We start from the raw sequence: 15,456 nt of genomic DNA on the forward strand, positions 1-15,456 counted from the left end.
CGGGTACCGTACATACAACACTGATCGAAATGCTCATCACAAAAGGTACGTTGATAGCCCAGTTTCGTGATCGTTTAGAATTATTGCACCGGGTCTTCTTTCATAGCGACGAAAATATCATCATATACGGGCCGATGCACCCATGAATATCGAAATATCCATTGCAGCTGGTAAAGTTATGCATAGCTGTACACATAGTCCCACATGCTTGGATCTATGTTTGGGAGAAAACACCCGCTGCGCTGCGCTGCACTGGTTGCAAAATATCCCAACACAACAACACAATAAAAACCAACATGGTTATCCCTCAGCCAGAATGCAAACCTGGTAGATACAGCAATATTCACTTCACATGAAAATTGAGTTATATAAGCTAAAATGTGGCATATATGAGAGCTAGAGAGACATCTTAAAGGGATGGTACAGTTGAGTTTATTGGTACATCAGGTAGAGATGAGAATTGATTGGGCTTTAACTTTTAGCGTACCATAGCTTCTTCTTCTTCTTTGCTTGAATTCCTCCAGTCAGGAGAACTGCTAAAGTTGAAGAGTTGTCTAAAATGTGAAGTCTATGAATGAATTGTCACAAGGTCACAGAATAACAATAATGGTACTAGTACTACTAAGTACTATAAACACGGCTGTACGTTTGGTATGTGCCATGTTGAAAAGAAAACTCAGAGATAGGTTATGAAACAGAGCGTAGAGGGGGGTTTTTCCAGTCAGAGAGGGAGATAGTGGAGTTGCAACAAGATCCAAGAAGAGTGAGTCTGGTAAAGCATTCGTTTGGTGTTGCAGTTTTGGTGAGGAGTGTTTTCCATCGCTTTGGCCACTTGGTGAGGAAGCTGTCTCTGAGGGTTTTGTACAGGTAGCATTCACCCGCCAGGTGGGTCACTGTTTCATCTGTGCAGCCACAAAGGCATCCTGGGCTTGTTTTGCTTCTTACGGAGTGAAGGCGAGAGTTGGTTGGGTATACCCCGCTGAGCAGTTGGGCTTTGATGGGTATGCTGGTCGGAGATGTGAGGGAATGATGGAGGGCAGGAGTTTATGTTCGTGACCCAGGATGGTGGAGAGTACATGTAGGTGCAGTGATGGCTTTGTGCTGACTGCCTTCCTTGTGATGTCTGTGCGATGCTCTTCCACGGCACTTCTCACCATGGATTTCCAGGTGTGGAGGGGGTGGTGAAGTAACAAGTTCATCAATGGAAGGGAGTTCGTACAAAGCGAGCTTGGTTTTGAGGTCCTTCACAGTGTGACTAGTACTAGGTACCTGGCATTCATAAGCAATCTCCTTTCGATTCTGTCATGAGGGAGCAGGAGGACTTTTCCAAGGAGTCTGAGAAACTGTTTGTCAGCTTCATCACTGACTGAGGGAGCTTGGCAAGTATGGAGACTGCCTCATTTCCTGTTCTGCGGGGGAGGTCAAGGATAACTTTAAATAATTTAGACTGCACTGCGTTCTGTCGAGGTCAGCAAGCATTCGTTTGCTCAGATGGTAAACCTCCACTCCATAGAGCATGCGTGGAAGACAGAAACGCTTCCAGAGGGCAGTTACTGTGTTTGGTGTCAATCCGCAATGGTGAGCCCCTGCACCAGCAAGGGCATACAGAGTTTTCCTACCTCTTAACGTCATTGTTGGAGTAGGGTCAGAGGGTGAAAAAGTATGGTTGATGCCCAGATGTGGGTGTGCCTCCACTCATAGTGTCTCCACCAAGATGCCAATGGCTTGACGAGCTGTGCGTAGAAGAGATGATGGCACTCTTTGAGGGATTGATCTTGTACTTCCACTCAGATGAGTATTTATGGGTTACATCCAGAATAGTTTGTAGGCCTTCTGGTGTTGGACTGATAAGAGCCACATCATCAGCAAGGACAAGGGCACCAAGGAATTCCTGGCCTAAGGAGCATCCTACATTTGTTGATCTCAAGGCCTTGATAAGATCATCTATGTACACCAGGTACAGGCAGGAGGATAAAACCCCACCTTGCCTCACGCCTTGAGTGACAGGGAAGGGTTGGCTGAGGATTCCATTCCACAAGACCATGCTCTCTAGTCCTCTGTACAGGTTTCTTAGGATTTTCCACAGGTTTCCTTGGATGCCTGCCTTGCGGAGTTCATCTCCATGATTAGGTTGAGGGAGAGAGCTGTCATGATGCATGAGTGGTCTTTTTGGAAGCCTGATTGCAGGATGTCTGGGATGTCTCTTTGGAGCAGTAGTTGCTCCAAACTTGGTTTCAACAGCAGCTCAAATACCTTCCAAAAGACTGAGCTGAGTGTTATGCCTCAATATTTCCCAGGATCTGTGAGGGGTTTACCCTTTCCTTTGTGGATAGGAATGATAACACCTCTCCTGAAGCTGCGAGGTATGTAGGTACATCTGAGGAAGGTGTTCAAGATGGTAAGAAGCAGGAGTTGAAATACTGGCCCTGTGTGAAGAAGGTGCTCTGGCGCCACATGATCCAAGCCTGCAGCTTTCTTGGATTTAAGACCTCGTATAGCAGTGTGGAGATCTCTTGAATTGAAGGTGATCAGTTGGTGATCAGTTGGTGATCAGTTGGTGATCAGTTGGTCATCATCACTATCAACAAAACTTGATGCAACAAAATTTTCATGTGTTGTTTCCACCGCTTAATCGGAACCATGAACCGCTTTATCGGGACAAATCTGTCTGAAACCAATCCTTAGAAAAAAATTGCAGGGATTCAATTTCCTTACCAGAAGGATTATTTTCTCACTAGTTCCCGATAGATTATGCCGACTGCACTCTAAACATTTGCCATTAGACAGTGAGATGTATTTACATTAGAGGTGGTCTTATTGAGCGTCATCTTAACATGTGTCATCAGCTTCTACTCACGTACTGACACTGTAATCGAGTCCACTGATCTCACCAGCCAGCCAGCTACACACGAAGCCGAGAGACTGAGCTCTCTTCCTGTTTAGCCCTCCTGCATGCTGCATATCATGCTCTCACCAACACATGCCACACATGCAGTGCACTGTGTGAAACTTCAGCTTTGAGATTACACATGCAGTCATCCACTGTATGCAGGTCTGCTTCTAATCGCCCCTTTCCCAGGGCCCTAGCTATCCCTGCAATCTACAAGAGCGCATGTAGTTATACGCAAATTCCTTCCTACCACTGTACCAGCCTGGCCAGGTGGCTGGCATGCTTGTTGGGTGTCAGACTGTTAGTTTCCCTCTATCTACTATCGGGTTTTTGTTTTGTTTTTTTCTTCTTCTTCTTCTTCTTCTTCTTCTTCATCTTACATGAGACACCTGCATGGCTGCTAGCGAGTGGTTTGTTGTTTAATCATTACAGTGTTGTTGTTTTTTTTCTCTGTCATCCATGGGATCGGGCCAGGGCGAGGGATATCAAAAGAAGGAAGTCTGCTCAGGCCAAGTTGTCTCTGCGTGTCTTAGCGTGCGGGTATTTGATGCTGTGGTTATCGTCGGGTTTGACAACTGTGCATGGTTTAATGTAATGCCCACATACTTGGCTTCATGTTCTGTGGTTTGCACGTGCCATCGCTTAAGCGGGATCACCGCTTAAACGGGAGAAAAACTTGTCTCCCGACCCCTCCCGATTAAGCGGTGGGCACTGTACTCTGATATTGCTTAATTTTTTCTTCAATTTTAGTGGGGGGGGGGGGGGTACATATAGATATGGCCATGGCTGTGCTGAAGTTCAGAAGCCTAAAATAATTTAGCCCCCTAAAACCCAGGATTGCCTTTCAATGATCAATGCCTATTATCCATTTGAGGTGTATTTTGTTTGTTTGTTGTTGTTTTTTCACCTCCTGCTTTGTTCCTGCTTCCTCCTTTTGTCCTGCAGGCTTGTCATTATGTGTAGCAGTGAGACATCTCCACACATCCAGCCTGCTAAAGCTGGTAGCTGCTACCGCAGTGTCTAGCAGCAAGGCCAATTTGGCAAAGTTGAGGAAGAAAACTGGATTCAGCTTTGTCAACTGCAGGAAAGCCCTGGAGAAATTTGACAATGATGTTGAAAAGGTGCCATACTGTTCCACAATCAATTATCTGATTACATACGTCTGTATGTCACTTTCTTTGTTTTGATTGTGAAGATTTGTTTCTATTATATGATGTTTATTATTTAAATGAATTTGCATAGAGATTCCCTTTTTTTCAGAGAGAAATTATAAAAGTGACAATGTGAACTGCAAATAAAGTGTTCATGTACCGGTACCTCCAGTTAATTACCTCTGCCAAGGAGGTTATGTTTTATGTTATTTTTTTTTTGGTAATTTTTTTGCCAGCATTCATTTTTTTGTTTGTTTGTATATAAAATAACTCAAAAAGTTATGAACAGATTTGCCCAAAACCTTCAGGAAAAGTTGATAATGACAGGGGGAACAGATTATAGAGTTTTGGTACTGGTCTAGGAATTTTTAATCTTTTGACAAATAGTGTCATTGAACTTGGGCGTTCAAGCTGCTCATATTTGGGGTTTGCATGTATACACACTCTACAATGCATTCTCTACTTGGACGAGGCACCCTGCAGCTGGAAGCTTGTGATGTAAACAAAGGGCTTCTATATTGGGAAAATGGACAATTTTTAGCATGCATGCATTATGAGTGGAAATCACAGATCTCTTGCGGAAGCACAACTGATCTAGATCATTGGTGGAAATGAGCTGCTTGGCAGAGGTCTGTGCTCGTAGATTGCTTTCTTGTTCATGAATATTCTCATCATATATCTTATCACTATCTCATAACCTTAAACATGTCATGAGTATGTGTTTCCAGGACAATGGACAGGTACAGCACTTAAATGTTTTTGATTTTCTTTCAGGCTGAGGTTTGGTTGAGAGAGCAGGCCCAGAAGGAAGGCTGGAGTAAGGCCACCAAGCTTCAAGGACGAGTGACAGCCCAGGGTTTGATCGGAGTCTTGTGTCAAGACAATGCAGCTGTCATGGTAGAGGTGAGCTCGGCTGCTTCATTTAGAAACTATGTGATGTTGTCTTGTCAGTGTTTCAAGTTTCAAAGCTAGTGTCATTTCTTCCCAGCTTAAATAGTAAAGACTCTATTCTTGCATATAGCAAGCAAGATGCTTTTATAATTACCGGTACCAAATTACATCAGTTATTGATTTTAACTCATGTGGCAGAGAGTTCACTAAAGAGGAATGAAACCGAAATATGTGGTTTGTGGATTGAGTAAATGCAGCAATATTAGCTAAACACATCAATTAAGTTTGGGGCAAATCTGACAATCAGTTGAAAAGTGTCACCATTGCCATCACTTGATGAGAAGGCTACAACAGTTATAAATGTTTCTGATGTCACTGAAGGACAATAATATAAAGAATATATAAGCGAATTCCACAAAATGTCATTTGTCATTAAAAGTACACATTTCCTTGACTTGCTGCTGATGAACATTGTATGTAAAGGATAATATTTTCCTCCTTGCTTTCTTAAAGAAGTAAGTCAAGTGCTGTTTGATTTTATACTAAAAAAATGAAAATGTGGTGATTTTTCTTTATATTTTCTGTAAATGGTTGTCCATGCTCAACATCACAACTTGTAGTACATGTATGATGTTTGGGTTTCATTCTCCTTGAAATGTTATTGTGTTATAGATGTGAGATAAGGAGTTTAGTTGTGTTTGTGATTCCAAGTTAATCTCTAATTTTACATTTGACTTTCTATCCTACTTCACAGGTGAACTGTGAGACTGACTTTGTTGCTAGAAATTCCAAATTTCAGCACCTTGTTAGCCATGTTGCTGCCACAACTCTAGCCAGCCAAAGAGAGAAGAGTTCCAACCAAGAAATAGTCAAGGTGAGTGAAAGTGTGCTGCTCTGGTGAGGAAAATCCATTCTGTCATACACTCTAAAGGTGTTAGTGCCCACGCCAAGCACCAGTATGTGATACTGGTATTGTCAATTTAATAATGATTGAGAAGTTTTCGATTTCAGGGTGGTTCAGTGAGTTGTTTTGTTCAACCAGCATGTTTTATGAATGTAATCAATTTAAAGTTTGTTATTCCAGATTTTTGTATTCTCAAATAGATTTAATGGCCAATTTTGATTATATGCCACTGTACCCAAGAAATAAAAGTATTTGATGCAATGGTATAAATATTCATCTATCATTGTGTGATAATGCATTTTTTGTTCCCCTATAGATTTCTTTAGGAAGAGATGATCTGAAGACTCTTGTGGATGAAAACAGCAAGACTGTGGAAGACTCAACAGCTTTGACCATCGGTCAAGTTGGTGAGAATATGTCAGTGAGGAGAGCCCTGTTTTTGTCATCTCCCCAAGATTCATTTATTGGTAAGTTACTATCTCCTTTATGTAAGTCATCATCTAATCAAGTATTTCCATGATCAGAAGGAACTCGTGTGGGATCATGTTATTTTCATGCAGTGCATATGTGTTTAAAAAACAAACAAACTTGAATTATATTCAGTGGTGTTGTAGAAAGTGGAGCTCTGCTTCTATTCTGCACAGCTAATTGCAGCTGTGAATGAGAGTAAGAAAAGAAACTTCAGTTTCCCATAGGTTAACATGCAAGGTTATATGGGACCCAATGAATTCCCTTGGGGTAAAGTAGATTCTTGTATCCAACCTCACTGTCAAGGTTGTCTCCTTCAATGCTTATTATTTCTTTTTTGAGCTATATTCTTAAATCATATTTTGAATTAAAAAAGAAAAAAATATATATATATTAGAAATGAAATTGGAAAAATTTTCTCTGGAATAGTGTTTATGTATAGTGCAGTTTCAATGGAGAAGTGTCGTAAATCTGTAATGCACATTTTGACAAGCAGCGATGATTCCTAGCTAGTAATGAATTATTGTGTTTTTATGTGTGCCTGTAGGTTCCTATGTTCATTCAGCCCTCCAAAAGCCTCAACAGGAGAAGTCTAGCAAATGCACTATGGGGAAATATGGCGCCCTTGTCGTGTTCACCAAGCTGGGTGAGACATCAGCAAACTTTAGGCCTGAGGTGCTCGGAAGAAGACTATCACAGCATGTAGTTGGAATGAATCCACTTAGGATAGGGGTGTACACCCCACCAGATCCTGAGGGTGAGTCAAAAGATTTGATGAAGAAAAGAAGTTTCTGCAAATAAGCAAAAGAAGTCTTGTCATATCATGGAACTTTGAAACAACCACATGCCAAAGAGAGGATGAACCAATCAGATTGATCTTCATTGTGGTGACTTGTTGATCATAGGGTCAAGTGTGGTGATGACTGTTTTTGTAAGACAGTGCTCAGTGACAAAAAAACAGAAGAAGTAAAAAATCATGAATAGCCCATTAATAATGAGGTCTGTTTGTAATACATATGAGAACAAAATAAGAATTGTATATTTTGGAATGCAACACTTTTATGTATTAAAAGAGAGAGCATTGTTTCTAAGATGGGCAGCTAAGATTGCTTAAAAAGTGACTGGTGGATACAGAAGTCAACACTCTGTGATGATGCACTGTATCAACTATCCGCTATATCTTCAAACATTAATCTATATCATTTGATAAGTCATTCTCAGTAGAACCAATCTGTCCCTACTATGACTCTACAGCTGCAGTCTGAATAACCCGTTAAGGATGGACTGATTTTGCTATAACGCATATTTCCCACAGACACCTGTCAGAGTATTCTCGGGACTTGTCTTCAACAGGTTAATGTGACTTCTCTCCTCCTCTGTCTTTACTATCATCATAAATAGTCCAAACCAAGGAGGAGCAAACACAACCCCCATCAGAGTCCTCAGAGGAGACTTCCCCACCACCACCGGCAGCGGAGACAGAGAGCGATGAGATGCTAAACCAGGAGTACCTGTTGGATCCAAGTCTCACTGTAGGAGAGCTCTTGCAGCAAGAAAACATCCAAGTCTTGGATTTTGTGCGATTTGAGTGTGGAGAATCAGCTGGTGACAGCTGATTAAAAGAACTCTAAATACCAGACATATAAAGCTAATCCATCCCAAATGTTGAAGCCCTGTAGTATCAGTATCTTTTTCTTTACAGTATTTGAAAATAAAACATGCTAAAACAATTAAACATATAATATGGTAAGTTCAGACTTTTTCTCCAATCCAGTTTCGTAAATGGTAGTGTGATCATGAACAAATGATCAAGTGTATGCAGGTGTGCCATTGCCAATGGAATATTCATATCCAGAACTACAGTGTATTCATCTTCATACCAACACTGTGATGCACAGTCACTCCAACCCAGTTTGCTCTTTGAGAAATTAGGTGATGGTGTTCAAGATTTGTTCTGTCTGAATCTTTAAAGATTGTCTGGAAAGAGATCTTGCCCAGATGTTTCTTATTTATTCAATTTTTTTTTCTGTCATAGTATACCCCTTTTTGTGATCTTGCAAATATCTCATATTAATATATATAGGATATTATGGTCAAGCTTTGCCTCCATTTTGGCATTGAAGTTTAGTTTACTGACTACTGTTTACATTACTGACAGAGAACTCTTGTCAACTGTTGTGAGTGGTTGGCTATCAGGAAGAGTTGGCTAAATTATCTGTCAATTTGCACACTCATTCTCAAGTGCAAAACTGGAAAAAAAAAAGAGAAAGAGATAAAATGACAGCATATCTATGATTTACTTTCATCATAGCCATTGTACATGCTGTAAAGCTCCATTTGTGCACATGTATTTTTGTTGTGACAATATCTTCGAAGGATTTTGTTTTCTATTTATGTCAGCATTGTAATGACCATACAGTGGCGAGTGTCCCAGACACTTGGTGTTGTGTTTGAATTGCTGTTTTATTTCACAAGCCATCTACATATGATTGATTTTGATACTCAAAGTATTCCCTCTAGTAAAATCGGAAAAGCTTGTCTAGTGTCAATGGCCTGTTCCAGTGAATGAACCATTATCCCTTCACGTTTGCCCATAATTAAATGTCATTTGTTTAATGTACAAAACAGCAGCAAATAAAAGTGACTGTGATAAATAATTGCATCGTCTTGACACAGTTTTAACTCTTTATGTGCCACGTTCGCACGTCTGACTCTACAGTCAACAGTGTGCCAACTTCGCATATTTTGCTCAAACGTACAGACCCGCCCAAACCGATCGATAAATCGCCAAATGCCGCAGTACAATGAAAGCCATTCCAGTGCTTCCGTTCTTCTCACATATAGCTTGCATTTTATGTGGTAATTGACTAAGAAGTGGTGTTACGTACTGGATGTGCGTGTAAATTCTAAGTTTCTGTCACTGTTTTGTGTGCAAAAGTCATGCCTTTACAGTAATTTAGCTACTGGCCATTTGAAACAAAAACAATCAGATTTGTCATACAATTTACATCAAGGCAAAGCCTGGCACTTTCTCTATAACTTTACCTACTATACGTCCAGCTTTTATAACAGAAATCTATAAAAGTGACATAGATTTGAAAAAGAGAATGTTTTCTCAAAGCATGTCAACGTTGGTGTCTCGGAATAATGTGGCACACAGGGGGTTTCCACCATGGCACATGAAGAGTTAAAGAAAAAAAATTGTCTGTCATTTATGTTTTCTTTTTTAGAGGGGGTTGTATCATCAAGTTTGCTTTCTCTTTTTGCTGCAATAATTGTATGTAAATTTGATTAGTCACTGTACATTGATAAAAATAAAATACGGAGAGGAAAGGGTAACACTTATCATAGTGATTTTACAATTATTGAGTGATAAGTATGTTCTCAAAGAGAAAAGTAAAAGTGGGTAGGCAAGTGTGTTATGCCAAAGACTATTATCAGACAACACACCGGAACATTGTCCCTGTAGGTTTACAGGACAAGTCCACCTTCATATACAAATGTACATACATTAGTAAGGATTGAGAGCAATATTAGAACACATAAGTGAATGTTTGAGGACAATTGGACAATCTGTTAAAAAGTAATGAATTTTTGAAGTTTCAGTGCCACCATTGCTGGATGAGAAGACTACGTGTACTACAGCTTGTGATGTCACATGCGTACAACAATATAAAAAACAAAACAAAAAGAAAATTCAATATACATAATATTTTCATTTTCTCTCATAATTAAAGAGCTTTTAACTTGCCTCGTTTAGAAGGCAGAGTAAAAATTAAGTACATTTGTATTGTGGAATTGTCTTTATATTTTCCTTATGATATTATCATTCTATGCATGTGACATCATACTCTGTAGTAGTTTTCTCATCCAACAGCTAGTGACTGCACAAATCTTAAAAATTCATGATTTTGAACAGATTTTCCTCAAATTTTCCTAGTGCGTTCGTCCGATATTGCTGCATTTACTCAATCCACATTTATATCAAGGTTAACTCGTCCTTAAGTACCTGTTCAACCTTTATACTGTTCAATAACCTGCAGCTTACAGAGGAATACAGGTACATGTACCTGCTACATTCATAAATATGCATGCCCATGTTAGCATTCAATTTTATGTATACATATTCAACATCTTGCACACTACAATGTATATCTGAAAAAGGCACTCTGAATCAAACACAGTGAGAATTGCCACAGTTTTGTTTTTCATCTGAAGCGATTAAAATCCTGCCTGTGTAGATGATGCTGATCTAGGAGTACCGGTAAGAAAGCTCACTTTTTGTGCAAAATACCTTACAAAATGTGTGACGATACATTTGATTGCAAAACGTGCAGCCATATGCCCTTACATGAACAGCTTTAACCCACTACAATGTATTTGCAGCTCACCCAAATCAACCATGTCTAGCTGTATGACATATCATTGATATTAATGATTGATTTGATTATCCTCTAAAGTATAATATAGTGTGATTACATATGTTGGCCACAAGTTAGTGTCTTTGAAGACCATCAGATGAGCTTTACTACCTAAAGTAGATGAAGTCACATTACCATGGTAACACTGTACAATGTACACTGTATGGGGATTTAATGTCTTTGCGAATGTTATACTGAAAGAGTTTCAATATCTGTGCAGAGAGAAGGGGATTTTGTAGCAATATTTTTGCATTTGTTTTCTTCCGTCTATTCTCTTGCTTACAGCATTATGCTTTTCTTCAGGAGGAAGAGTGTGTTCATTTAGTTGTTTCCTCTATTTTTCCTTCCCTATCTCATCAATTCTGAAGATTATCTTTCACTTTCTGAATGTCATCAGTCCTAAACACAAAGGACGTCAAATTTTGTACATACTGTGTAAGACAGTGCACTTTGGCTTTCTGTCGAAGGATTGACTACCCACATACTGTATACTCCATATATTTCGCGAGTCTAAATTTTCGCGAATCAAGACTTCCCAACAATTTCGCGAGTGGTCAAATTCGCGATCGTGGAGTCGTCTACTGAATGGAGAAATGTTAACATGTACATTCATATCGGTATTAGAGTCAATATTTTCGTGTGTTTTTAATTTTGCGAATAGCAGCTTACTCGCGAAATTCGCGAAAATAAAAACCTCGCGAAATATTCGGCGTATACAGTACCTGTTTACCACATGTCACCTAGTCTCAAATTATCACTCATATTTCTTAATAAAGAGAACAGCTGACACAAGCATTTGATACATCATTTCACACATTTACTTTCTAATTTGTTCAGTGGACTGCATAATTACTGATCATGTGACAAGAAATTACATGGAGGAACTTACATTACTTTCACAAACACTTTGGACTTATTTCAGTCTAACATGATTTTCTTTCCTACTTGTAGTGATTTTTCATTACTTGCAACACAAGGACACAGCGAACTCCCTGGAAGCTGAAAACAATGGCTACATGTTACTAAGGGTCCAATATCAAATAATCAAAATATTCTACAGTACAATGATTACAATAGAAACAGCAATTCAAATTCATCCAAAATATACAGATTTCTTCCTATTTGAACTGATAATAATGTATTAAGCTATAAAAACTTGACCATATTTTCTACAAGGTCATGAAAACATTGGTTATTCAAGGAGTTCTAGAAAACACTGCTTTTTTCAGATGGAAACTGCTGTACCATTACAGCAGTAGTAAGCTGCTTATATGGGTTTCTCTACTTAACTGTTTTTTGATTTTTTTTTTGATTTTTTTTTGTATCCAGAATACATAAAATAAAATAATAAAATCAATACAGTGCATATTTGAAAATTGGGTTCTACCATCATCCTCATGAATTGCAAGTTTGTTCATGGCAGATTCAGGGATACATCACCCTTGCTGGGTTCAGAATATGGCCATCATTTCTAATGTGCCCACTTAGTCTAATTTGACCCACACAACAGTAACATAGCCAGCACTCAGAAAATAGTTTAGAGGAAATCTACAGATGCAGCCAAGCATGTAGACAATACAGCCTCTAAAAACAATGGGTAGGCCCTGCAATATGAATATGCAATTGTAAACATGACTGTTCCTGAATACATGCTTCATGGATAACAAAAAGCTTTAATATAATTCTTTGAATCTGACATTTGGCCTGAATGTGATAACAAATTCTAAATTTTGTAGTAATTACTGTAAGAATGTTTTATTTTTCTCCCCGTAATCTTTTTGAGTCAGATTGTCTCGACTTGTAATCTGAATTAACCCATTTAAAGCAAGTCCTGAGTATTCTCTGACAGCTGTCTATAGGAAATGTGTGTCATGGCAAAATCAGCTCATCTGCAACAGTAAATGTTGATGGGTCATACACACAATGTACACTTATACTAGATACATGTATAGATGTGATTTTTGCTAAAAGGCAAAAGGAGCACCCCTGGTTAGCACTTTTCTATTTACTAATAACTGATGAATTATAAGCACCTACAATGTTACCTCGTAATTCACATCTTACAACATCAAGGATGACAAATTATAAATTGATTAAAAAAAATAAATACTACAAAGGCACCAACATTCAAGTGTGCATCACATGCTAGTACTCTCCTTGCAAAACATGCCTCTTGACAAGCACAAATCATAGGAAGGCTTCTTCACATAAAACTATTTCTCTAGTCATGGAGAACGTCAAACAGATTAAAAATGCCTTGGAATGGACCAACAGACACCCTGTCAATTAAATTATAAGTTTTCACACACAATCTAACATTTTTTTTTCAAGACACTGGAGAAGAACTTATAACTTTGAAGAGTGCAAGAATCCTAACAAATATATATTTCCTTGTTTTATCATTAAAATACATGTACCAGTATGTTCCATTTACCCATAGTTGGTACTGTTATTACGATATATTTGAACGCACTATTCTCAAGATCAGAATCTTCAGTGACACATTCACCATGACAAGAATCTATGAAGACATACTCTATGGAGACATACTCTATGGTGACATACTCTATGGAGACATACTCTATGGAGACATACTCTATGGAGACATACTCTATGAAGACACTCTATGCAGACATATTCTATGGAGACATACTCTATGGAGACATACTCTATGGAGACATACTCTATGGAGACATACTCTATGGAGACATACTCTATGGAGACATACTCTATGTATCATCCTACCTTATGGTCATGAGCAGCTTTTTGCTAAATCTTCCAAGTGTAAGAAACAACTGTCACTTTATAACAGCTTCAAAACTTCAGTAAAACAAGACAACTAAGAAAAAAGCCTGCAATCTTGATATAACGTGACAAAAACAAATACTAGTTAATTTCACTGGAAGATAAGAACATGTTTAAAACAATACAGAAGTGTACTTTAACATCACAATTTTCCACTACATGTTGTACTTACTAGTAATGTATTAAACCATGATAATGCTGTCCATAATAAATGTACAGAATTTCTGCTGAATACCAAACATGTGGAAGGCTTATAAGGATATGCGCACGGTTATTCCACTACATGTATCAAACTTTGTTCGATTTATTTCCAAACACAGTATATCCACATATCACTCCCTCTTCATAAATCATATTAATCACATCATAACCATCCTTTCAATGATGGTGGTTACTACATATCGTCGCTGGGGTGATAAGACCTTGTATCTGCAATTTTGGTGAAAATGAGTTTTTTTTTTTATTAATGGTCAAATAATGGGTTAAGTGATGTCCTGTTCAAATCCCAACTGTCTTACTCCAAAAATGAAGCCACCACGGCATGTCAAAGGAAAGGCAATCCCATTCGCCACAGCGCTTTGACCGCCATGTTTTTTGGCTCTCCTGAACATTTGACATTTTGTACATACGAGGTCTTATCGCCCCAGCGACGATATATTGGTTAGACTGGAGTGTGAGAAACTTGTTTTTTAATTGTTATCTAGTTATTCTACAATTGATCATAATTTGAAGGATCTTTCATATGCAAATTTAGACATACATACAAGGTACTGCAGCAGCTTATTGGCACTGATATTTTGTCATACTATATCATACAATGCTATCGAAGAATTCAGGGAAGAAATTGCCTGTACTAAATACAACAGTCAAGTTTTCTGTATTGCTCGTTCATTGATATACCTTCATATGCTGTATTTGTGTTTGCACTGTGCAAAACAGGAAATTTCCCACAATTACCATTTATGATCAAGACCTATACAAGTATATGTCTGAATATCGCCTAAATGTACATAACAATCGTAAAGACACCATTTGAAGCCACTAATATTCTCTTGTTTAAAAGCTCACCACACTCATATCTGTACCACTGGGAAACATCACACACACAAACCTAAACTGTACATCTGCAAGTACATAACTTTCATTTTACGACCCATCATGTCAATGGGTCCATGAAGAATACAGACTCGACATTCATCCTGTTTGTCTTGATAGCTATGGGTATGACACATATCTACAACAAAAACTAAAAGCAGGTAAAATTCAAATCTGATAACAGGTGATTTGTTCAGGTCTCGTGTCTCCTTTTCCACTGCATTATCATGCAAACAAGAGATACAATCAAAGTGTTATGAGACACACATCACATACCAAATCATATAATTTTGACCACTTATATCTATATTAAAGATAGCATACTGTGTAACATAATGAACATTGAGATGACATTGTTTTCTTGTGGCATCAATTTCAAACTGTTCTGATATTCCTCTGCCATTTCAGCAAATACTTTCAGTGTACGACACGTTTCTCACAGTATTTTCAAACATTAAACATTGCCTGATGAGCTGCTCCATCCTACAGACATTACATGCATTAGGTACACGCAGCTACGTGAACAGACCAGTCACACTTTAAATACATCCCTGAATGACTTGTACAGGTTGTAAGCTTAACCAATGTATTCGCTGGTGAAGATTTCAGCCATGCATCACTGTACAAATTACTTCTTGAACATGATGAACTTTTTACCATATATCTTATTCAACTGTGTCTATACATCAAACATATTTTGACAAAACTAAATATGTGACCGTGCACCTCAAAACGAACATAAAGTCGCACACACTGATTTTGCCTGAGGACTGAAATTAAAGTGAAATGGGTCAAACTAGCCGAACTTGACTTTTTCATATTTTCTGAAAG

At 38.4% G+C, this 15,456-nt stretch overlaps 1 protein-coding gene across 1 annotated transcript; it reads left to right on the forward strand.

Annotated features, from left to right (window-relative positions):
* The first annotated feature begins 2,335 nt into the window (after positions 1 to 2,335).
* On the forward strand, positions 2,336 to 7,972 carry LOC139721123 (elongation factor Ts, mitochondrial-like). Its single transcript, XM_071632453.1, has 7 exons — positions 2,336 to 2,363; positions 3,836 to 4,011; positions 4,816 to 4,944; positions 5,687 to 5,806; positions 6,153 to 6,303; positions 6,852 to 7,061; positions 7,706 to 7,972. The coding sequence occupies exons 1-7, from the start codon at positions 2,336 to 2,338 to the stop codon at positions 7,918 to 7,920; spliced, it is 1,029 nt and encodes a 342-aa protein (XP_071488554.1). The 3' UTR covers positions 7,921 to 7,972.
* The last annotated feature ends 7,484 nt before the right edge of the window (positions 7,973 to 15,456 follow it).

Source organism: Diadema antillarum, unplaced genomic scaffold (genome assembly GCF_040938485.1).
Source record: "Diadema antillarum isolate AM-2024a unplaced genomic scaffold, OU_Dant_1.0 scf00000139, whole genome shotgun sequence".
Taxonomy (NCBI): domain Eukaryota; kingdom Metazoa; phylum Echinodermata; class Echinoidea; order Diadematoida; family Diadematidae; genus Diadema; species Diadema antillarum.